General features: G+C 46.9%; 1 protein-coding gene across 3 annotated transcripts in view; it reads right to left on the bottom strand.

The window, feature by feature from the left end:
• Window positions 1-23,769, bottom strand: part of Ptprg (protein tyrosine phosphatase receptor type G) — a 674,545-nt gene that overhangs the window by 103,171 nt on the left and 547,605 nt on the right. For all 3 annotated transcript variants that reach the window (XM_048420806.3, XM_048420808.3, XM_085687941.2), the window contains exon 8: window positions 18,763-18,955. In XM_048420806.3, coding sequence (XP_048276763.1) covers window positions 18,763-18,955 — 193 coding nt within the window. The remainder of the gene's footprint in view (window positions 1-18,762; window positions 18,956-23,769) is intronic.

The following is a 23,769-nucleotide window of genomic DNA, read 5'->3' on the forward strand; positions in this document are numbered from 1 at the left end:
GTGTCCCCCGTGCAAAGGAACACATCTGTTTGTATGCCTGGCACGGCTTACAGGCGGCTTCTCCACAGAGCTTAGACCCTTGGCAGCGCTCACCTTGAGTTACCCTGCCGCTTCACTGGCTATCTGGAACAATCGGCCTTTCTCACTAGAGTACGGTGTGGCCAGTGCCTCTTGGGTCATGCTCCATACATTGCCTGAGCCCTAGCAGTGGCTGCCGTGCGTATGCATCTCAACAGCAAGCAAACTGATGGTACAAGGCATAAGATCCTAGGTCATTCCCTAGTCCCGGGTATGTGTGATCGGACCTCCGTCTCCAGCCTCCCAGGTTTCCACCTGCTCCTCACTTGCCTGTATTTGGCCAGCTCTGCTCCAGCCTTACTGATTCTCTGCCTTCAATACCATGCAGGTCCCTCTGTCCTTCCTTACCACCTGCTCACTTCCCTACGCTTCTGCCTGAGCTGTGAGGACCTCAGCAAGGGGAGCACATCACTGGTCACCAGGTTCCTGGGCACAGGCAGAGATGTCATGCTTGATGAGAAAAGATTTTCAGAATCTACAGAATCAGTCCATTCCTGCAGCCACATCCAGGGACTTCTGCTTGTACAGAGATGCTGTCTACTCAGCAAGGGGATGCTCGCTGCTCCAGAAACACATCCTCTCCACTGAAGCGGCGAGCCCTAGTCCAGGCTCAGGGACTAGTCCAGCCTAAGGTGCTGCAGGTGTGTGCCTCTAGGAAACCCTCACATCAGGGAGGTCTCGCTTCCTAGCCCAGGAAGGAATTGGAAACCGTGCACGCTTTCATGGGAGAGTTTGAAAAAGCTGGCATATTGAAGCGTGGGATGTTGGCTCCTGTGTTCTGTGGTCTCTTTAACTGTATGATGGGCCACTATTTGGTAATGGCTTCCTCAAAGGATTTGGGGAGTGTGATGGGCATGTTGCACCCTCACAAAGTTGGGGTGATTGTGACTGGCACGCTGTAACCTCTTGGGTTGGGGTGACGGGTACACGGTAAATGAGCTACAGTTGCAAGCCTCAGGCCTGCTGGACATTTAGGCCCCATAACCTTTACTTCGAAGTCTGATGTTTAAATCGGGTGCGCTAGAAGAGCGGATAAATGGCCTCCTTAAGACTATGGGTGCGTTCACGCTTGCCAGTCCCACCACACCCTGCCACTCCTACACAGCCCGCTCATCCTCAGATGCCGGAGCCCTCAAAGCCAGCAGTGCAGTGGCAGGCGGCTGATTTTCACATCCTTCCTTCCTACTGACGGCCAAGGCAAACTGGGATCTTTGCACATCCCTTTGTATAAAAATCAAAGCCTTTAACAACGCAGGAGGTGCCCCACCCGGTTCTCTAAACAAACATCCCCTGTGAAGTGGCCCTGACATCAGCCCTTCCCTTCCCAGGACCTGCTGACAGGCTCGCTGGGGACTGATGGCTCTTCAGGTTTCCAGGAGGACACTCCTTTGCAGCACTGAGAACCCCTGCTTTGACTCTGAATAACCTTTAATTACGATCCCAGCTTTCGTGAAATAATGAAGAGGCTTCCGGCTGGGCACCCGAGGTCCTCTGATTTTACATCAGTGTCAAGGACATTTCCCCAGGGGTCACAAAAGTCAATCTAAGTCTCTCCTGATCCCAGCCCTGCTCATTTTGTGCCACAGGTAAGCTACAGGGACAGCTCTGATGAAAGTCAGTGTAACCCCCAAGTGTCTGAGGTTGTTTGAGTAAACGGCTACTCCAGGGATCTCGTCTTAAGGCCCCACCACTTCTGAGGCGATGGGCCAACTGCGGATCAGTGAGAGACATAGATTGCTCAAACACAGCACTGGGGCATGGGTTTACTATTACATCCTGCTATCCAGGACAACCGAATCCATGCCAGGGGGTGCTACCATGTACACATGGGGAGGCACAACACCCCAGCAGGAACCCTCAAATGCAGGGAACTCTTCAGAGATCTGGCCTAAAAAAAGGGATCTGTTATTGTATCAGAGTTCCCACAGCAGAGCACACAAAACGGAAGACAAAACAACAAAATCCCAAAGTCCTAGAATCTTGCTGCCTCATAGCGTCACCTCCCTTTCCTCCCCATCCGAGAGCTCACGAAGAGCACGCCACTCTGTAGAAGGTACGGGGGCTGGGGGACAGCTTAAAATAGCCATAGCTTCTGATGTGACTTGCATTCCCATCATCCAAAGGCCACGGCGTGAGGGCTGTGAGTTGCCACATCCGCGCTGTCCGCGGGCAAGCTCTACACTCGTCTCTGATAGTCCATGCAGGCACAGTGACTGAGCCCAGGAGGGGCATATCCATTCATACTGAGGACTCCACGGCCCAGAGAGGACAAGCCACTGAGCAGAGTGTGAGACATGAATGGGAGGATTCAGATGAGAGGAATCAGCCTGATTTGAACCTGGCAGAGGGGCAGTAAAGTGGCTGTGCCTGTTCTCCTGGTCCCTGCTTCTTGTCCCCTCGACATGATGGCGGTAAAGACATCGGGGCACTGCTCAAACTGCCGAGGGGTGAACAGTGTCCCCCGTGGGCACCATGCATCAACATTGAAGACTAGGAGCACTGGCTTCTTCCAGGGCTAACAACACTTGGTCCAAAAGGTCCTTTCTCTTCCATGCATCCCTTCAGGCCACCTTTTCTTAGTAACAAAGGCAAAGGGGAGTCTCTAGAATATCTCCAGAACAGTCTCGAACTCCTGTGAGTCCCTCTAAAGTCAAAGGCAGCCCAACTGACATTCTTCTCGTGTCAGAAATGCATGTACAGTCCTGGTCCTTCAAACCACCACGGGGAAGCAATAAACACGTGCGGTGAAACTCACTGAGCATCCATGGACCTTACCTCGTGCTGCTCCGGCTGACCCAGGAGATACCTATTATGAGTCTATGGAGCTCCCAGTTTCCCCATTAACTTATTTTAGAGACCTAGCCTTAACAGGATCTCTTATTCACTTACTCAAAAGATGAACATGGGCTGGAGGAAGTCTTAACATGCTTTGGAGATCACAGTCTGACAGGGAAAGAGATAACCATCAGCAAGTCTGCACAATCAAGTTCTTAACTTGGGGCTCCAATTTAATGCAACCACAGACTTGGATGAAAAGGACGCTGTTATTTTCACCAATCTCTAAGATGCCCTATGTCTTTACATCTCAGACGCTGGCAGCAAGCGGCACAATGCTCCCAGGATTGGTGCGACATCACCAATTGGTGGCTGAGTCTAATGATGAACGGCTTGCTGCTCAATCTTGCAAGCGAAGCATCACTAAAAAGCAAAGATGTATAGCGGTTGAAAGAGAACGCCCACCCCACCCCCATACCCCCACTCATATATTTGAGTGCACGGTCCCTAACTGGTGGTACTGTTTGGGTAATTTAGGAGGCGTGGTTGTGGTATTTTACCACAGCCACAGCAGAGTAACTGATACAGTAAGTATGTCACAATTTAAAACTCTGAGTTCTGCAGAGCACCGTCTGGCCACATTCAATCTTCCCTCCTGTGCTGCCTTGGGATGTTCCCCCTACGCCATGCCAGGGCATCTCCTCCATCGCTGCCAGTAACCCTGAGCTACAGTCTTGCTTCTCAGCAAACAAGGGTTAGAACGGGTGGCAGCGGCCAGAGGCCTGCAGACACCAGAACTGTGACTGCTGCACTGTGTCCCATGCTCATCAAACAGGCTGTCCGGGAGGCAGAGCAGGCATCCTGTGCGCCAGAACTCCAAGTGCGCATTCTGGATTTCCCCAGCCCCTCCTGCCGCTCTGGAGCCCGTTTTATCTATGATGTCCCTCTTCTTCTGAAAGCTAATGACCACGGGAGGTGGCCACATCCTGTACCGGAAGGAGCATTGTTTGGCTTGACACTAAGGGAGGTGGCAGAAATCAGAATCATCCATCTTCCAAGCCACAGTTAAAACAAACAAACCACTGAGTCCTGAGTATAAGACTGGATCTCTTTAACACACTCTGGGAAACTATCTCCCCTTACCATGAACATACTGACATCGAGCCAAAACAGCAATGTGGACCAGCTCTACCTTAACTGAGCAGCCCTTCCATGTGGTGGCTTTAATTTTCCTCCATCTCATGGACCTTGCTTCAGACATGGATTCACAACTGGATCTCTGTCAGAGACCCCGCTCTGTGCGGGGGTTCCTGAAGGTCAGCCTCATATTTCTGACTGCTAGGATGATGTTACAGATGTGAAGAAACAGCTATGTCACACAAAATAGGGGTCCAAAGACGCCTTTAGCAGCCAAAGAAGCGCTCTGTGTGACAGTCTAAGAGCCTACAAGCTGACTTAAAGTTTTCTCACCAGACATAACAAAAAAATTACATGTGACCCTCCCAGGCAGGTTAGCCAGGCTTTCATTAGAATAACTATAGTTAGGAAGTGGGGGATCACTTGTACAGAGTCAAGATTAGGAGTGGGCAGTAGGTTCTGGGAAACCCTATTTTAAATGGCCAATCCTAAACACACAAGAGCTCGCTCTGACTCTAGGCTGATCTAACAAATGGTCCACATGTTCTGAGGATCTCAGGCTTTGTGGCTGGCAACAGTTGTAAGCGCTCAGCCTATGACGCCAGCCTATGCCTCTTTGAGAAGGTTCCTTGCTTCTGAGAAGCTGTTCCTGGTACCAGCCAAGAAATACGGCTAACACATGACCGTACTCAGTTAAACGGTGCCTCCTCCGTATAAGGAGAGATCCGAAACGTGGTAGTCAAGGCGTGGATCTCAGCCCAAGCCAATCCAATGCACTGGAATTCACATGCGCGCGCGCACACACACACACACACACACACACACGCTTCCCAAGATCAGAGCCACAACTGTAAGGCCCCAGGTGTGTGGAGAAGAGCAAAAACTGAATAGGAGTCAGCCTCACAAGGACACCCAAGCTGCATTCATGGCTCCTTCTACTCCTCAGCAGCATTGGAAGTGGCTGTTTCTTAGGCCATGACAAAGTCGGGGTCCTGCCCATGTTCCTACACAGCAATTAAAGAATAGCACCCACATTCACCCCAAGGAGGCTTGAGGAATAGTTGGCGGGAAGAGTGGGGCGATACATTGTCTCCCAGCTATGTTCCCCTGCAGACCCTGAAAGATGCCTGCAATCTGGGAGCCCCATGCTTCGTGAGCAGCAACTGCTAGCTAACCGGAAAGAGGAAGTCCATTGCTCCGAGAGGAAGGACACTGTTGGCCTTTATTAATTTCCACACAGTTGTTCAAAAGCACCTCAGTGTCCACATGAATAAGCCAATGTCAGAGCGGATTTATCTGGCGAGCGAAAGAAAGAAGAAGCTGTAGAAGGGAGGGTTGCTAAGTTGGTCTCGAAGCTCCAGTTCTGCCTACCTGCCTGGAGACAGAGAGGATTAAGTAATTAGGTAATATTTATAAAGCGTGAAAACGACTGACAGCCCCTGGCACCTGCTACCGGAACTGGCTCAATACTCCCAAGCACAGATAGTAGTGGTGCCTGGGAACAAGCACTTCCTCGCTGGGCTGCAAGGCTGATCTCTGAGACAGCAAAGCAAGCCCTCACGGTCGTTTTGAAATGAACACTCAAATTTGCGAGGATTCTGTCTATGGTAGAAGCAGCTTCTTTGGCTGCAGGTTCGGGGAGCAATACAGATGCATGCTCTAAGTGTCTGGATATACTTCTGCTACAGGAGAACCTAGCCTGGATAAACAGCAATGTTCTGACTGGGACAGCACTACAGCAAGGATTGCTTATTCCTGGCCATGTGGCATATACCTTCTATCCATCCATCCATCCATCCATCCATCCACCCACCCACCCATCCATCCATCCACCCACCCATCCCCATATTTACTGAAGAATCAGCATTGTCAGCATTCACAGTACCACCTCCCCAGGAGACAGAGTCTTACCACATCATGGTACTTGCAGGGTAGCAGAAGAACAAGATACTCTAAAAACAAATGTCAGTAGTGCTAGGTGCTATGAGGGATTAAGTATGCGTGCACTCCCAAATGACCAAACCAAAGCAGCCAAGAGACTTCCCCTGAACTGCACCTTAGGCAGAGCTGTGAAGGTTGAGAAGAAGCAATCAGTTAGGTGCAGAGGGAGGTCACGTGTCCTGAGGCAGAAGGAGCTGGATGCTGGGTCCAGTGCATGTCAGAGAGTTGACGCCAAAGGAAGTGACAGGCAAGACAGGTCTGGGGAGGGGACAGGATTCATAGATCACAATGTCTATGTTTCCCTTCCTGTTGCTGTGATAAGACACTCTGATAAAAGTAATTTAAGGGTGACAGAACTTATTTTAGCCCACAGTTTAAGGTACAATCCATCATGGCTGGGAAGCCAAGGCAGCTGGAGCTTGAAGCACTTAAGTGATGTCACACCCATGGTCAGGATACAGGGCAGTGGACACATGTATTCAGCTCACTTAAACCTTTTTCTTCAGCCTAAGCCTCTTCAGCCTAAATCCAGAGAATGGTCTTGTCCTCAATTAAGATGGGTCTTCCCACGTCAGTTAACGTAATGAAGATGGCTCTCTACGGGCATGCCCAGAGGCCCATCTTCTAGCTGATAATATATTCTGTCAAGCTGACATTACCCAGAAACCCCAACCTTCCCAGGGAGGTTTCGACAGTTGCACGCAGCCTGGCTTCACACTTCTTCCAAGGACCACAAGCCCTTTTGCTGAAACGTGAACTCCGACAACCATGTCACAGATAACAGGCTGCCCCAGATGTGCACAGAACTCTGCTCACCTACAGACCAGAAAGCACAACTGTTTGCGGAGAACATTCCATGACTCAGACTGTATATTATCCATCCCACAGACTGTCAGACAAGGAGTCTCATGACCGCAGCCAAGGATAAATTCATCGCTCTTAGGACCTGAGCCTGGTCTGCTGCACTCCCCAGCCTGGTTTCTGACACTGCCCTAGGCTGTCCCATCAGTCAGTGGACAATGAATGGCTGTACACCTGCTATAGCACTGGGTACTGGGTGAGGCGCCACTAATTTAAATATGCACAAGACCTTCACCTTAGAAGCTCCAGGTGAAGTGGTATGCTGGCTTCCTAGGGGTTGACCCCAGGACCAGGGCCTTAGTAGCTTGTACAAGGAGAACCCAAAGCAAGCTGGCAAGCAGGAACCATTAAGCACACGATGATGATGATGATGATGATGATGATGACATGTGCTGTGGGACAATGGTCTGTATCCTGTCAGTTATATTTTAAATAAATGCTGATTGGCCAGTAGCCAGGCAGAAAGTATAGGCGGGACAACCAGGCAGGAAGTAGAGGCAGGGTGACAAGAACAGGAGAATTCTGGGAAGAGGATAGCTTGGTCTGCAGTCCTGACCCAACCACAGAAGAAGCAAGATGTGACTGCCTCGATGAATCAGTTACCCAGCCACGTGGCTAACACAGACAAGAATAATGGGCTAATATAAGTTATAAAAGTTAATAAGAAGATTGAGCTAATGGGCTAATCAGTTTATAACTAATGTAGACCTCCGTGTGATTTCTTTGGGACTTAATGACTGCAGCAAATGGGCAGGACAGAAATCCCGACAACAGACATGCTTTGTGGTGGGTGGTTTAATTAGCATCTTGCTACAACTTAGAATCATTGGAACAGGGAAATGTCTACATCAAGCTGGCCCATGGGCATGTCTATATAGGGTTACCTTGACTACCTCAATTGATACAGGAAGACCCACCTAAAATGTGAACATTTTTGTGTTCCATATAGAGGCTACTAAGGTCCTGGGTCATGGGGTCAGCCATCAGGACAGTGAATGGAATTTTGAGCAGTCAAGAGGGAAAGCCCTGGAGTACAGAAAACACTGGAACAGAGAACACCCACTGTTTCTGGTAGTGGCCCAGATAAAAAGGACACAGGATAAAGACATTTGCTCTTTATTCCCTTGGCCTTTCTCCTCACTTAGTGGAGAAAGTTACTTAGTGGTGGTGGTTGGTGGTGGTGCTGGTGATTCCTTTGCTGGTATTTTGAACAAGCTTTTTTGAGTTTTCAATATGAAATGAGGACCAGTGGGTCTCTAGCAACACTCTAGGCCAATGATTCCCCGCCATTCTGATGCTACAATCCTTTAATACAGTTCCTCGTGTGGTGACCCCAACCATAAAATTATTTTGTTGCTACTTCATAACTGGAATTTTGCTAGTTATGAATTTTAATGTAAATACCTGAAACGTAGGCTATCTGATATGCGACTCCTATGGGTTATGACCTCCCTTTCTCCCTCCTTCCATCCATCCTCTATCTCCATCCATCTATTCATCCATTCATCCATCCACCCACCTACCCACGCACCCACCTACCTATCATCTCTCATATATCCCTATCTATCAACCTACCCATCCATTCATCTTTCATCTATCTACCCATTCAACCACCATCTGTCTATTCATTCTATTGATTCCTGTCTCTCTAAGAATCTTGATTACTACAATGCTGCAGTTGGACAAAAGATCTTAATCTCCTGAGTCCCTGCTTTGTCTGACCATCTCCTGGCTGTGAACTTATATGTAAGGCACTAATTCTAGTTGTGAAGATTCCCTACTTCTTTTTTTATTTTATTTTTGTTTTTTCAAGGCAGTGTTTTCCTGTTTAAGAACTTTAGCTGTCCTAGAACTAGCTGTTGTAGACCAGGTTGGCCACAAATTCACAGACATCTGCCCACCTCTGCTTCCTGAGTGCTGTGATTAAAGGCGTGCACCACGAACACCTGGCTAAGACTCCCTACTCTTAAAGAGCTGCTATGATGCTAACCCGACTCAGCCTTCATCCAAATGAGCATGTCAAGCTCCTGTGAGAGACTCCCATGCCTATCTGGATATTTGTAACTCCTGATAACTTCACCTGACCTAGAAAATTCCACGGAGCCTTCTGCTAGTCTTGTGAACTCTATTTCAAGTGCTCTGCAGACATTCTTCAAGTGAAAGCCAAAGCAAGAAGCTCACACTCTTGTTCCTAACACCATACCAGGGCTCTGACATTGCTATCACCACACCCTACTGACTTTCTTGACTTGACAAAGGTCCATCTTCCCTGCTCTGTCTAATCTTGCTTCCTCTTTGTTCACCCTTCCATGATGCCCCCTATACCCAAGGGCCTTTGCAAATGACTTTCCCCTCTAGATCTCTTCAGGCATCCTCCTAGTGGCCAATCCCACAATCAGGGACTTGGTAGTCTATACATGGAACACCTAACATAACTTGGCAGAACAGATAACAGCAAGCACGTAAAGAATGATGTTCTGCCCTGCTCCAGGAAACCTCTTTCCCACTGCCTCCCCGACTCTTGGGTCATGATCTGATTTCCCGTGAAACCAGAAACACGTGGGCGTGATGGCCTGTGCTCTGTGTTTGTCTCATTGCATCTTCAATTCACAACATACAATGTGACCATGTGTGTCTGTCTACCTGTAAGCAGGTAGGGGTAGGGTGTGTGTGTGTGTGTGTGTGTGTGTGTGTGTGTGTGTGTGTGTGATGTAGATGGGCCTTCTGTCTATGTGTTATTTTCATTGGTTAATAAAGAGACTACCTTGGCCCTCTGATAGGACAGAAAATTAGGTAGGCGGAGTAAACAGAACAGAATGCTAGGAAGAGGGCAATGAGGCAGACGTCATGGAGCCAGCCACCAGGTCAGACATGCTGAATATTTCCTGGTAAGCCACCACCTTGTGGTGCTACACAGATTATTAGAAATGGGTTAATCAAGATGTGAGAGTTAGCCAGTAACTAACTCTCTAGAGATAATGGGCCAGACAGTGTTTAAATGAATACAATTTGTGTGTTGTTATTTCCGGGGCTAAGCAAGCTGTGCAGGAGCCGAGTGGGATGAAAAGCAGGCCTGCCTGTAGCCCCTTGCTATGTGTGTGTGTGTGTGTGTGTGTGTGTGTGTGTGTGTGTGTGTGGTGTATGTGGGTGTGTGTGTGCTGCAGTGGTGGTGGGTGGCTTGGGGAATGTGTATACACAGAGGCCAACATCTGGTTAGCTTCTTCCATCCCCTGGGATTTGGAAACAAGGTCTCTAACTGAACCTGGAGCTCACCAAGTCTGGTGAGGCTGAGCTTCAGGGGTCTCATGTGTCTACTTCCCAGGGCAGTGATTATGGACAGGTGCTACAGCAGCTGGTTCTTAGGCAGGTGCCGGGGATTGGAACCCAGGTCTTCATGGTGGCAAAGAAAAACCTTTACCCACAGACCCATATTCCCAGCCTTTACGTTTAGTGCCTAGATGTTCACAGGGGATACTCAACAAATGTGTGCAAAGTCCTGGCTGCAGGCATCCTGAAAATTAAATACAGCAAATGTGAGTGCCAAGAGACCAGCACAGCACCTGGCACCACCAAGCTCTTCCTGGGCACAGATACTCTTCGTGGTAATCTTTTCAAAGGCAGCTGGAGGTATACATGGAGGTAAATCTATTGGTTGCAAACAGCAGGTTAAACAGGCAATGTCAGCTGTGGTTGGAATATGGCTTGTCTCTGCCAAAACCCATGTTGAGCCCTGGTCCTCAATGAACCAGGTGGTGGTATAAGGGCAACGAGGATTTAAGGGGCAGATCACTTTTTTTGTCCCCTCTCTTCTCAGCAATACCCTCTTACTTTGCTGCCCAGATAGGTACTTCCTGAGTCTCTCACCAGAAGCTGGGCAGATCCCAAATAAGCCTTGTTGTTGTTTTTAAACAAATTACTCAGTGTCAAGTATTGTGCTATTGCAACAGGAAAGAGACAATACAGTGGGTAGGTAGAACACTAACATTGCGGCAAGCAAAAAGAAAATAAAAGATAATCTACACAAACATATGATTACATGCAATGAGAGATGTCGGACATTTAAAAATGTTCGATGCAGCGGTGTTCTGAGTTTTCAATCAGTCCTGTATCTTGCTACTTAGCCACTCCCAGGCTAAAACCAATAGCAAAGCCAAGTTGTTTTTGGAAGAGGACAGTTAAATACCAGCCCTCTGTGAAGCATGTACCTGTCCTGAGAGTTTTTGAAAGCAACAAGGTAACTTTTCAGAAGGGTTTCTGGGAGGAGCAGCTACCTACAAAGGAATGAAACCTCCCATCAGACTTCCCCTTTAATAAGATAAAGTAATTGTAGCTCATTAATGTGGTGTGTAGAGATGATGGAACTGAAAATAGAACAACATTAATATTTTCTCCAAAAATAGCACAAAACCAACATTTCAATGTCACTCTCTCTCTACAGCAATCATGGGTTTCTATCTTTGTTTGCTCATTTTGGTGGAAACTGGGATGTTCTGTCCCGGCGTATTCTGGTTGAAAATCATCTCGTTACTTAAGGCTATGTCTTTTAAAACCACTTTTAAGCCAAACAGGAAGCAATGTTGACACTGAGGTTGAAGCTGAAAAAGACATCCCAGCAGAAGAAGAACCCATGTCCTGCAATTGGAGGGACAAGTTTGCGATGCTCATGGCATGCGGGGAGCCACTGTCCTCTCTATTGCCTCTGCTTTTATTACGTTATACCATGCCACTTTAATTAAGCCATCAGATCAGATTATCAGATCAAGTGGCTTCGAATCCACTGCGGGTTGAACAGGTTTTGTTAAATTAGTAAAACCATATGTTTTCTGTTGTTGGAGGCAAAGTTATTTTTCTTCAACTGCCATTCCGAACTTCTTCACAATAGACAGCGTTCAGCACTTAATCACAGGATATTCTTCCATGTGCCCGGAGTGGGCTGAGGAGTAACCGAGATGACAGCCCATTAAATCCTAAGGTCTGTCCAAGTTATTTACTGACAAAGGGCAGAGTAGCAAACTGGATGGCCCTTGAACAACCCACTGAGCCTAAACATTGTTTCCATTTTCCGGAACCAAGGCTTTATGTGATAGGGGAGTTCAGCCAATCACATTCTGTCCATGGGGCGTGTTGTCCTAAGGCAAAAATTTACCTATGAACCTGGCGAGTGCGCTTCCCCGCCCTTTCTTGGCCCCATGTCTAATAATCTGTGTATCACTATGGCTTACAGGGAAGATTCTAACCTATGTACGTCTGGGGTTGGAGAATCATGGCCTCTGCCTGACTCTGCTCTTCTTCCCAGCATCCTGTTCTGTCTACTCTGCCTACCTAATTTTCTGCCATATCAAAAGGCCAAGGCAGTCTCTTTATTCAACCAATGAAAACAACACATAGAAAGAAGACCCTTCTACACCAGGTTTACATTTCCTTTGGATGGTATCCATTACGGCTTTCTTGGGCAACAGTACAGGATTAGGATGACCATTCCACCCCCTTTCTTTGATGCCATGCATGACCACACTTCTTGTGCTGGGGCAATAACGGGCAGCGTTCTGTTGTCTCCCTGCAGTTGCAACCAGTATGAAGACAGGGCAATGACAGAGGTAGAGAAGGGGTGCATTGCCTTGGCACCCAACCAGCACTGTTCTCATGAAAGATCACAGCCATGGGACCAGGAATAAGGAGGAACTACATGCATTCAACGGAGGCTCTATACCTCTGATGGGAAGATGGCCAGGCCCCAAGTTGAAATAGTGAGTAGCGGACAACCAGCTTCATAAATATCGAAGCAGAACGTAAAAACCAAACAGTTCATAGTTACTACTACCGCCATTGGTGGGGAAGTTCCAGGGAATGGAAAACGGAATACCCATGTCTTGTGTATTTTCTGCACATGCTCTACCATTAAGCTATATCCTTAACCACACCACTGTTTAGATATTCAATATTTAAAAAACAGGCACTTTCTCCATCTTACTTTACATGTTCCCTAGAGCACGGGCCAAAACTATGTTCCCAGGACAACTCTGTCCTTGGTTCATTTGTGCTCAATAAAGTGTCACGGGAAGGTAGTGTCACTGGAAGGTAGGGTCATGCATGTCCACTCATGTATATATTGGCCTTGGTTCCTTTCATGACTGAATGGCAGACTTGGATGGGGCAACAGGAGCCACACGGCCCACAGAGCCAAGAGTATTCACTACCTGACACACAGCCAAAATAGTTGAAGGATGACTCCTGACTTACATAACTAATTTTTCTTTCTTCTGTCACAACACAGCAACAAACGCATAAAACACCATCTCTTCCTTGAGGACCTAGGGCTTCTGACGGTGAGCAGCTAGAGAATGCCAGCCAGATGAGCTTTGTCCTCCGTGAACCATGGCTAGATCTCAACACACCATTCTACTCTCAGGGGACCTAAGTTTCACAGATGAACAGTGAAAGGAAAAAGACTCTTTTTTGCATTCCATCTTGCCTGGTACCCCTAAGACCAACCACATCAGCTCCTGGAGCTGTCCGATGACTGTGAGCATCTGTACGTGGCTTCTGCCTGAGAGGCCAATGTGTACAGCACTTGCCGGGTAGAGTGCCCCGGCATGGACATGTAAAAATAAAACATAGCTATCTTTAGTCATTAAGGAACTGAAAACAAAATTCAACGGGAAAAACTTTAGCTCCATTAACGTGGCCAAAGGCAGAAGATGCACAGTAGCGAGAGTCGGCAAGGATGTGAAGACACCGCACTCACTCCACACCCTATCAATGAATGCAAATGGGTGTTGCCACTGTGGAAATGCAAGGGCGGTCCTCCCAACCTCACACCTAGAGATTTGGTGTCAACAGGATGCTCTACGCCTGACTCTATCTAAAGGAGGTAAATGCAGATGCCAACACAAAGACGTCAATGCAGATGTGACGGTAGCCTCGACAACACGAAGCTCCAAATATTCAGCAAGCAATACACTAGTACACAAACTGTAACATGGCTACGCAGGGCTACATTATCTGACCACATCGCCTCGCTCGCTCCCGATTCCTGCTCCCACACATCGTACTTGAAGTGAGAGAAGCCGGAGATGCTCTGTGACCTACTGGTAGGAATGTCCAGAACTGGCCAACCTAGACGGTCAGAAAGGAAATCTGTGGTTGCCAGGGGGAGAGGAAGGGTGGGTGCGGAAATCATGGGAAGAGCAATAAGAATAGTAGCTAAAAGGGATGTTGCTGTTTTGCAGAACGATGAAAGTGTTCTAGAAACAGACATAGAGATGGCTATACAACTTGCTAGTCACACTTAGTCACACTAAAGCCACCGAAGTAGACACTTAACGATAATAAACCTTATGGCATATTGATTAAATCGCAATGAAGCTGTTATTAAAAACAAACAGAGGGGCGGGAGAGATAGATCAGTGGTTAAGGACACTGGTTGATCTTGCAAAGGGCCCAGGTTCAATTCCCAGCAGCCACATGGTGGCTCATGACCACCAACTGCCAACTCCAGTTCTAGGGGAACTGGTTCCCTCTTTTGGGCCATATGGCCAACCTGCATAGACGTGGTACACACACAAGCAAGTAGAAGTGAGCACATACATGTGTGCACGCACACACACAGAGAGAATATGTTATCAAGCAAAAAAAAAAAAATAAAAAGAGGATCAACTCAGCAATAAAAAAGATGATCAACAGATCTGCAGCAGAACAGGAATAAATCCTCATCCTAATACCACAGGAAAGAGAAAAAGAGATTAGAGTTGCCTGGGTTGAAGACAGAAAAAGAAGTTGAGTATGAGTGAGTATCCACAGTGAAGAAAATGCCCTAAAGTTTGGCTGCAGTGATCAAACTGTCCATTTACCGCGGTGGGATGGACATGTAAAACTGACCCAGATTATTTATAAAAGTTGGGAGGAAAAACAATTGGAGTGCTGGGGTGTGACTCAGTAGTTGAGCACTTTTGTGGCATGCATGGGGCTCTGGATTTAATCTCTAGCAGCTCAAAGTGAAATCATCAACTAAATGGGACTCTTTCCCACACTGGGCAGAAGAGCAAAAGGTGAATACAGCCACTCTAAGAAATGGGCAAAGTCTTAGCAAAACTGAACAGCAGAGGATGAGGCCTGGCATTTAAACAACAGACAGTGTCTATATGGTCACTAAGAAGCAGGCCCAAGTCATTTTCATTCTCACGGAAACTTAGAAATAGATCGTGTAATCATGCGGACAGCAAGTACATTCTGGACTAGTCACAGAGTATCGTCTCAGAACGAACAAATCACTACTGCATGTAACACTCTCGATACCAGTGTGGAATAAGGCACTAAAGCGAGTTAGTCAGGTGACTCTACCAGCGCAGGAGGGCAATGCCACTCTCTGGCAGTGGTTACCCCGGGAGTCCACATCTCGAAGGGCGAGGGGACTGATCATTCTTTGACGGTGGGGAGGTCAGCTCCTTGACCTGAATGCTTGCTGCTCAGGTGTATTTAGTTTTGCTATGGAAGCACATTATGCTCCTTCAGCCAATAGCCTTTAAGATACCAGCCCACCTGGGCATGGTCTCTTATAGTTTAAAAAGCAGCTGGAACCATGTGCCCCCCTCTCCTGTTCCGGCGGCTCGACTCAGAGGACTGTTTGCACTCCGAAGACTATTGTTTAGGACGGTGATCTGTAAGTTTTCCCCTTAAATAAATAACCCTTTTATTATCCTAATTCTAAACTGGTGTGAGATTGGTTCACGGCATCATAGTTTGTGGGATTTCATCCAGCTGTGCTCATGTTACATGCCTGTTTCTCCAGATGTGCACAACTGGAGACCTCCAGTGAGGTCAGGGCAACCATGCCAAAATATGCCGCCTTGGACTTCACACTGAAGGCATCTGTGGGATGGCAAGTACAGGGAGGGGCTTTCCCAGGTTCCTGTTCTCTTCCTGGGTGGTCACAAATCTCCTCCCAGGAACTCACTAGCTAGGGAAGAGCCCCTTGTATCGAAGATGAGGGAAGATGAGGCTGTGTCCTCTCTCCTCTCTTCTCAGTGAGGAAGGTTCTAGACCTAGGACTTAGGTTCTCACCTCTCTGTTATGCGGTCATCTAATACACGTACTTCATTTTTAGAGCCAGCTTCTATTCATGTGTCTACCATCAGTAGCAGCAGGAGAGGAGGAAGTGGATAAAGAGACAGCAAGACTAACACATGAAAGAAGTCAGCTGGAAGGAACACTAGAGACCCCTCCCCACTGGAGTCACATGGGAAAGAGCAGACCCTGGGCAAAAACAGTCACACTGGGGGATGGGGAAGACAGATGGGTGCTATGAAAATGCCATTAAGAGGCACCAAGACAATGGGGGACACTCTCTGGGGTCTCAGCGTTGTTCCCTCTCTCGAGCCCAGTTCCGCTCCAGGGAGTGCCTTTTTCTCCGTTAATAAACAGTCCCCATATCCACCACTATCCCTGTGTCATGGGGTCCAGTGCTTTGTTCTACAATATAAGAACCTGCAAGCTTCCATAGGTGCCCCGTGGGCTCAGACCCATGCCTACGACAGTGTTTTGTACAGGTTCAGTTATCAAACACTCAGATGGGAAAGGCAATGATTTTACCTTTCTATAGTGCTAAAAATCCAACCAGCATAGCAAAGCTCTCTCTCTCTCTCTCTCTCTCTCTCTCTCTCTCTCTCTCTCTCTCTCTCTCTCTCTCTCTCTCTCTCTCTCCTCCCCGACTTCTCTCCTTATGACCCCTCTAGAAATACCAGACATCCTTTTCATAATTACACATATGAAGAGTTGCCAATGTACAAGATCTGCAGAAAGCTTTGGGGAATGAGGAACTGACTGACCACATCGCACATTTTTAGTCTTGGGCCACCACCTTCAGTGGAGGGCCTTGTCCACTTTGACACTCAAAGGAAGGAAGACCACTACCCTCTAACTTTCACAGACAGCAGATGCCACACAGTCTCTCTGCACAGCTCCTCTGTCACTCACTCAGCCACTCAGTCTAGTTTCCAGCTCTGCTACTGTGGTGTGCTCAGCATTCCCGAGCTAGCAGACTGTGTGTGCCTCTTGATCCAGATTTCACATCCCTTGCACGACCTCTGCACAGACTTCTCACAGAGAGACAACCCAGAAGAAGTCTCCTTTCACCAAGTTCCTTGGGGAAAGGCCTTCAAGTTCAGTTATTTTTAGCTAAGTTTAAAAGGTTAGCCCAAGTGAGGATTTCTTTAATACCAACCCAACCCCGAGGCATCTCATAGTCTTGTGAGCATCTTAATTGTCCTGCTACTGACAGGAAAGGGGCTAGACTTGAATCCCAAGCCTTTCGTGAGCACGCCAGGCTAAACCAGTGGGCTATATACCAAACCACAGACAGACAGGTCAGATCCCGACTCATTTCTGCTCCCACCCCTGACATGCTGTGCTACGCACTGAACTCTGGGCCTTGCCCTGACATTAGGTAAACGATCTTCCATACATTGCATCCTACACTCCCCTACCTGCTGTCTTCCTTCAGCTCCTTCTCAGGCTCAAGGGCTTGGAAAACGGGCTCATTATTATTATCCAAGCACAGTTATCACGGACTATAATCTTATTCCTCTGGACCTGAAAAGCTTTTTTCATGGGGGTGGAGACAGTCCTGGAACAAACTCCCCACGTCACTCACGGCGCCATACAGAGCACAGTCTTCTTGCTGGCAAAGCCCGTGAGCTCTTCCTGTGCCACCCAAACACACAACTCCAAAGGAATGAAGCGTGTGGTTGGGAAAGAGCTCTATCATCACACCAAGGCAAAAATTTCTGTTCCCACGCCTTCCAGGATTAGGACGTTGACTAGACTTAGTTTTCCACGTTTCTGAAGAAGCAACTCACAATTGTGATTTACAATTATTAATAATATTATTATTGTAAAAACAATAATTAATTATTAAATTATTAAAAATTATAAGATTAAAGGAATAATAAGGGTTTCTGGGGGAGGAACTCATGTTTATTTCATACGAGAAAGCAGAAATGTAAGGAAGATGGCGGCGAGTGATGCCCACATCCTGAGCAGATATTGGAACTCAACTTGTCACTGGTTTAAGAAGCTGGTGGCTTCTGGGAAGCAGTCAAAGCCGAGTCACAGTCCTGTAACATGGGAGTGAGCAGGAATGCAACAGAGAAATGCCTAGCAGGTAGGACAGGGCTAAGGCTGTGCCTCAGTGGTAGAGTGCTTCAACCCAACAGCACAAATGCTTGGGTTCCATACACAGCACTGCATAAACTCAGGTGGCAAAAGGAGGAATGTCAAGAGTTCAAGGTCAACTCTGCCCGCACAGCAAAGTGGAGGTCAGCCTGGGCTACCTGGAACTCTGCCTCAAAAAACAAACAAACCAACAATGATAAAACACACAAGTAAGTAAGAGTTTGGTTAAAGAAGAGTTTCATTTAGACATTACTAATTAGTTTGGAAGTAGGAAATAAAAATAGACAAGAGGATGGGATGACTGATCTATTCCTGCTAGTGAGAGGGGTGATTTTAAACAAGCTAACCAAAATGATTCGCACATCATTTCTATTTACTGTCTAGACAAATTTCTTTTTGCAGAGAAACATATGATCTTAACACCATGTCCCAATTCTTGGTTGACTCTGAACTCGTGTGTGTGTGTGTGTGTGTGTGTGTGTGTGTGTGTGTGTGTGTGTGTTTGCAGAGCTCAGCATCAGGTGTCTCCCTCAAGTTTTCTCTACCTTATTTTTTGAGACAGTGTCTCTCACTGAACCTGAAGCCTACTGACTGGAAACACTGGCTGGTCAATGGGCTCTGTGCATTCTCCATGTCTTTGTACCCCACATCCACTCCCGGAGCTAGTTACAGATGCACGGTACTAAGCCTGGCTCTTCTGTTGGAGGATCCAAATCCATGTCTTTATTCCCTTTATAATTTAAAATCATTTAGGATGAGAAGCCTTCCTCCCCCAGGCTAGAGAACTCAGTCAGCATTTACCTTTGGAGGCTTCTGTCCCTAGTGGGTTGTCCAGGAAGTCAGACAGGTCATGGTTCCAGGCATCTCGGACAGCAGACTTGGATACCACTCGGTCGTTCAGGTCTTGCTGTGGCCGGAAGTTGTTTCTCAGGTACTCCACTGACTTGACATGGTCTTGCTGCTCCGTGGTGAAGATGGAATAAAAAGCCTCAAGCTGGACAAAGAACCAGAGAGAGGAAGAGAAAAACGCAATCAGTAAAGCTCTGTGATCCGAAGGGCATCTATGGGGCGATCAGAACACGAAGTGGCAAGTAGTCAAGCCAAGGCTGATCTACCCAGTAGCCTTCTGCAACCATCACAAGTGGCTTCATCTCTGTCCTGACCCCTAATGGGGGACATTCTCAGCTGAGGGTGGGATGGGGCTCTCAGCCGCACATGCCTTCTGCAAAGTGTCCCAGTAATACCTTTAGTACTACGGGGAAGACTGCAGAGTTACGGCAAGTCCTCGAGGTAAACTGCCTAGGTATGAACTAGAGGCCCTGCATGCATGGCTTCCCCTGACCCTCTGAGCCTCCACTCTCCTTCCACAAATAGTGGTAATCATAATAGTGTTTACCTGATAGAGTTTGAGCAACAGGACTGATGTCGAAACACTTCTCCACATATAACATTCAAAGTATACACTAACATTTTAAGAAACAGCAGTTATAGCTGGGCGGTGGTGGCACACACCTTTAAAACCAGCACTTGGGAGGCAGAGGCAGGCGGATCTCTGTGAGTTCAAGGCCATCCTGATCGATAAGAGCTAGTTCCAGGACAGGCTCCAAAACTACAGAGAAACGCTGTCTTGTAAAACCTATATATATCAGTCAGTTAATTCTCACAAATAAGCCTCTGTGCATGTGCTCCAAATTAACTTCATCCAAGTCATGAAGATGCTCAGTGCTGTGTGGGTAAGACCAATTGCTCTCAGTTCTAAATTTACCAGATGGCTGGCTAGTCACAGACAAGCTCTCTAAAAACACAAGCTGCCTTATCAGTGAAATGCCTATCAATGTAGGGTCCCAAAAAGATGGAATCTACGTGGGTCATCCGGAACAACATAGGTGCTTAAAGAGGATCAGCTGCTGTCATGATCGCCATGAAGAAACATCTTCCACAAGAACACTGATGAAACTTTTCAAGAAAGAAAAAAAAAATTCAGTACCCCACAACCATATCCTGACCAAAGAGATGGATTCCTTGTAGCCCTCGGCACTGCATCATTAAGAAAGGTCATTCTTCTGTGTGTAAAGATGGAGCACTGACTGGCTGTCACAATGGCTCTCATCAGACACAAAGATATTCTTGCCACCGAAGAAAGGGCAGAAAAGCAGAGGGCTGGAAGCTGTGGCAGGCTTTGGGGAGCTAGGTAGCTGGCCATCAAGACTAGTATGTAAAAACTTTGAAATTTATTAATACTATCTGAATTTTTGCGGTTTCTCAGTTGGGGAGTCGTCTTCAAGTCTGGACCTAACACTCAGTTCAGAGAATGACCCAGAAAATGACCAACTGCCGAAAACTTGAGGCTTCCTTCCTTTGCGTGAGAAAGAGATGCAGTTCTAGGGAGACTTTTAGAACTGAAATCCTTCACCTAGACTGTGGATGGTGGGAAGACACGTGCCGTTGATGCCAATGAGAGGGAAACAAAGGGGCTAAAAGTTCCCCAGCCCAGTGATGCTGCTAGCTTGACAGGATGATCGAAATGACGAGAGAGAGAGAGAGGGAGGGAGGGAGGGAGGGAGAGAATGCACAGGTTTCTGATTTTCTTGGAGGAAATGAGACTTCCTAAAATTTTATGAAATGAACTAACAAGGATAACAAGGACCTGCTGGAGAAGGGCCAGGTAAAGGCCAATCAAGATGATTAAAAGTTGAAGACTTAAATCCTGCGAGGCAAAGGGAAAGACCACAGGAAGAATTGTCCAGCCTGGAGAAAAGGTGAGGGAGGCGCAGTGTGATTAAAGGCCCTTGTAGAAGATGCTGGCCAGCTGCCCTCCAGGTCCAGGAAAGGCAAAATAAAAGGTTTAAATAAAAGCCATAGCCATGTGAGTTGAATAAAGGGGAGGGATCTCTTTGTGTTCAGGGTGGGAATTTGCTTGTGTGGTTTTTGTTGTGTTATTAACGTGGACTGGGCTACCACACCCAAGCCAGACAGGAAGTCTTCTGAAAGAGACGGTCTTTCCCGAGGGGGATTAGAGCCAAAGAGAAGAACCTGGTTTGTTCTCTAGACTATGTACTTCCTTCTCGGCTAGCATTCACTCCCGAAAAGTTGACTTCTGAAGCCTCGGGAAAGAATCAGTCACATAACTGTAAAAAGAGGCAGGCTGTGAATTAAACAGAAAAGTGCCTTCCTTTAAATTGCTCTTACAGCTTAATGACACGCTACAGTTTAAAAGCTCAAGATGGCTGCCTTGTCATTAACTCAACTTGCCCGGCAGATTTGGAAGGAAGGACATGGCGGTTTTGAGTGAACTGATGACCCGAATGATATTATATTGTCAACTGGATCATAGCGTTCCTTGACAGTCACACAAAGGGGCTCACGTGGGAGGACAGGCTCAGCGGGCTTAGCAAACGCCTTTAGGAAGGTTGGCAGCATTCGCTAAATGCTGGCATTCCTCTAAAAGGAATGGAAATTGCTGGTAGCCCATCCTTTTGGTAAGAATGGCCGCGGTTGTTGACGAATTAGTAACTTTTCTGATTCTTGGACTGGGACAAAGTCTCCATGAAATACTGTTCTCACCACAATTAGTTTTATTTTATGAAGACTGTAGCTAATGGTGATTGTGCTCTCTGATTACAAATGAGACCGTGGCATATCTGCCCTTTCCTCCTTCTCTTTATTACTTATTTTATCAAACTTTATACCAGGCAGTTCAACAAACACTAGGACACACTGTTTTAAAATGCACTTTTAGCCTAAAAGAATAATATTAATAATATATTATTATTTTGTTGTGGTGGTTTGAACAGGAATGGACACATAGGCTCGTATTTGAATGTTTGATTCCCAGTGGTAGACTTCTTTGGAAGGACTAAGAGGTGTGGCTATGTTAGAGAAGTCACATCACTTTGGGTGGACCTTGAGGCTTCAAAAGCCCATGCCAGTCTTAATATCTCTTTCACGCTGCCGCAGGCTTCTGGATGAGATGCAAGCCTTTAGCTAATGCTTTGGTGCCATGCCTGCCTGCCTGATACCATGCTCCCCACCATGATCTGGACTAAGTCTCTGAAACTGTAAGGAACCTCTAATTCAATGTTGTCTTTTTATGAGTTGCGGGGTCACGGTGTCTCTTCACTGAAACAGAACAGTAGCTAAGGCAAACACTGACACCAGCAACTAAGACTTACAAAGCACTTATGATAGGCAAGCACCATACTCAAAGTAGCACGGGCTTTGTTACTTTGTCGTCAGAGAGGCCCCGTGAGGCTGGGGCCATTGTTACTGTTAGCAATCCTGTTACTGACTCCAGCTAGGAAACTGGCTCTTGAGACTCAAAGGAACCAAAGGGGGAAGACTGGAAACTCTTATCCAAGTGACTCGGTTTCTCTCAACCACACCATGTCACAGTGAAAGGGTCCACAGTATGATTTAGTGAATGAGAAGCCAGCAGTGAGGACCCAATGTGATGACAGTTTGTCCCCAGCAATTCCTGCTAGTTAAGTCCAAGGCCAGTTCAGGCAGAGGACCCAGTATCATCTGAGAGGAAAACCACATATGGCCAGGGCCAGCAGGCTGGCATGAACAAGATGGCGGCCAAGAGGGACCATGCACCCCACATCCCTAAGCCTTCACCACTATTCACCTGAGCCATTTCCAGGAGGAGGTGATGAACACACTCGGGTTTATCTTAACTTTAATGAAACTAATGAAGTCTTCATCATTTAGTAAAAATAAATGAAAGTTTTTATTTCTATAATATTAAATTGACTTTTTAACTTTTGAAGAGAGTGTAAAATACTTCTTTCTTTTATTCCTGCTCGGGGAGCTGTAATTGCGTTTTAACTGGGGCTGTTACAAGAACAATTTTAACCTTGAATCGCAAATGTGTTGGCTGGAAGTGTATATAAATCATTTCAACTTAGTTTTTATTATAAAAGTATTCCAGAGAATAATTAGTTTTTAATCTGTCAGTCTGAATCAAAGGAGACTTGAAATCTATTCATGCCCTGTGTGTGCCGCCAGGGCTCTTGGTCCACAGGACGTGGAGAGGGGACCACTGAGGCTGAAGGGGAGAGAATGGTGAAAATAAAAAGTAATAGAATTAGGAGCCATTAAACACTGGCATAAGTGGTTCTTTAAGGGATGGGTACATAGAAGCAGTTCAGACTAAACCCAGGGGACAGCATTAGGAGTGTTTCATCTATGGTGCTGGAGAGGCTTTGGTTTTTGACTTTAACTTTCAGGAACGGCAGGGTGGGTCCTGTTTGTTGCCCCATTACAGAACGGACAGCGACAATGACCCTAAGCATCTCAGGTTGCACTTCAGAACCACGGCTGCAAGAAAATGCTCTGAGACTTGCTAGCTAAAGGCAAGGCTGCATCCTTCCTGCGGCTCAGACACTTTTACAGGAAGGCAATTACAGATAGGCCCTCTACATAAAGACACTGCCTTCAGAAAATTAACAAGGAAAGCAGTTCCTTTAGGACTAATCATGACATTGTCACCCTGCAACTTTGAACTTCTCTGTCTACACACGTACTGCACTTCACATGGTCTTGGAAAGGACCCTGCTGGATACCCGACACACACTGGCACGGCCCTACCGCTGTGACATCAGGGGCTATGGCATGCTCTTCTATTAGCTCGCCCACACTTTAGTGAGAGTTCAGAGTGCTGGGTTAAGCACTGTTAAATTAATTTTCTGTTCTTATGTATATGTTTCAATGTGTTCACTATAGAGTTTAGACAAAACACATGGCTTGCTTTATGTCAATGGGGCAGGGCAGTCTTTTGGTTATGGTGATCGTTTAGTGAGGAAGACA

The sequence above is a fragment of the Myodes glareolus genome, chromosome 5 (genome assembly GCF_982192425.1).
Source record: "Myodes glareolus chromosome 5, mMyoGla1.1, whole genome shotgun sequence".
Taxonomy (NCBI): domain Eukaryota; kingdom Metazoa; phylum Chordata; class Mammalia; order Rodentia; family Cricetidae; genus Myodes; species Myodes glareolus.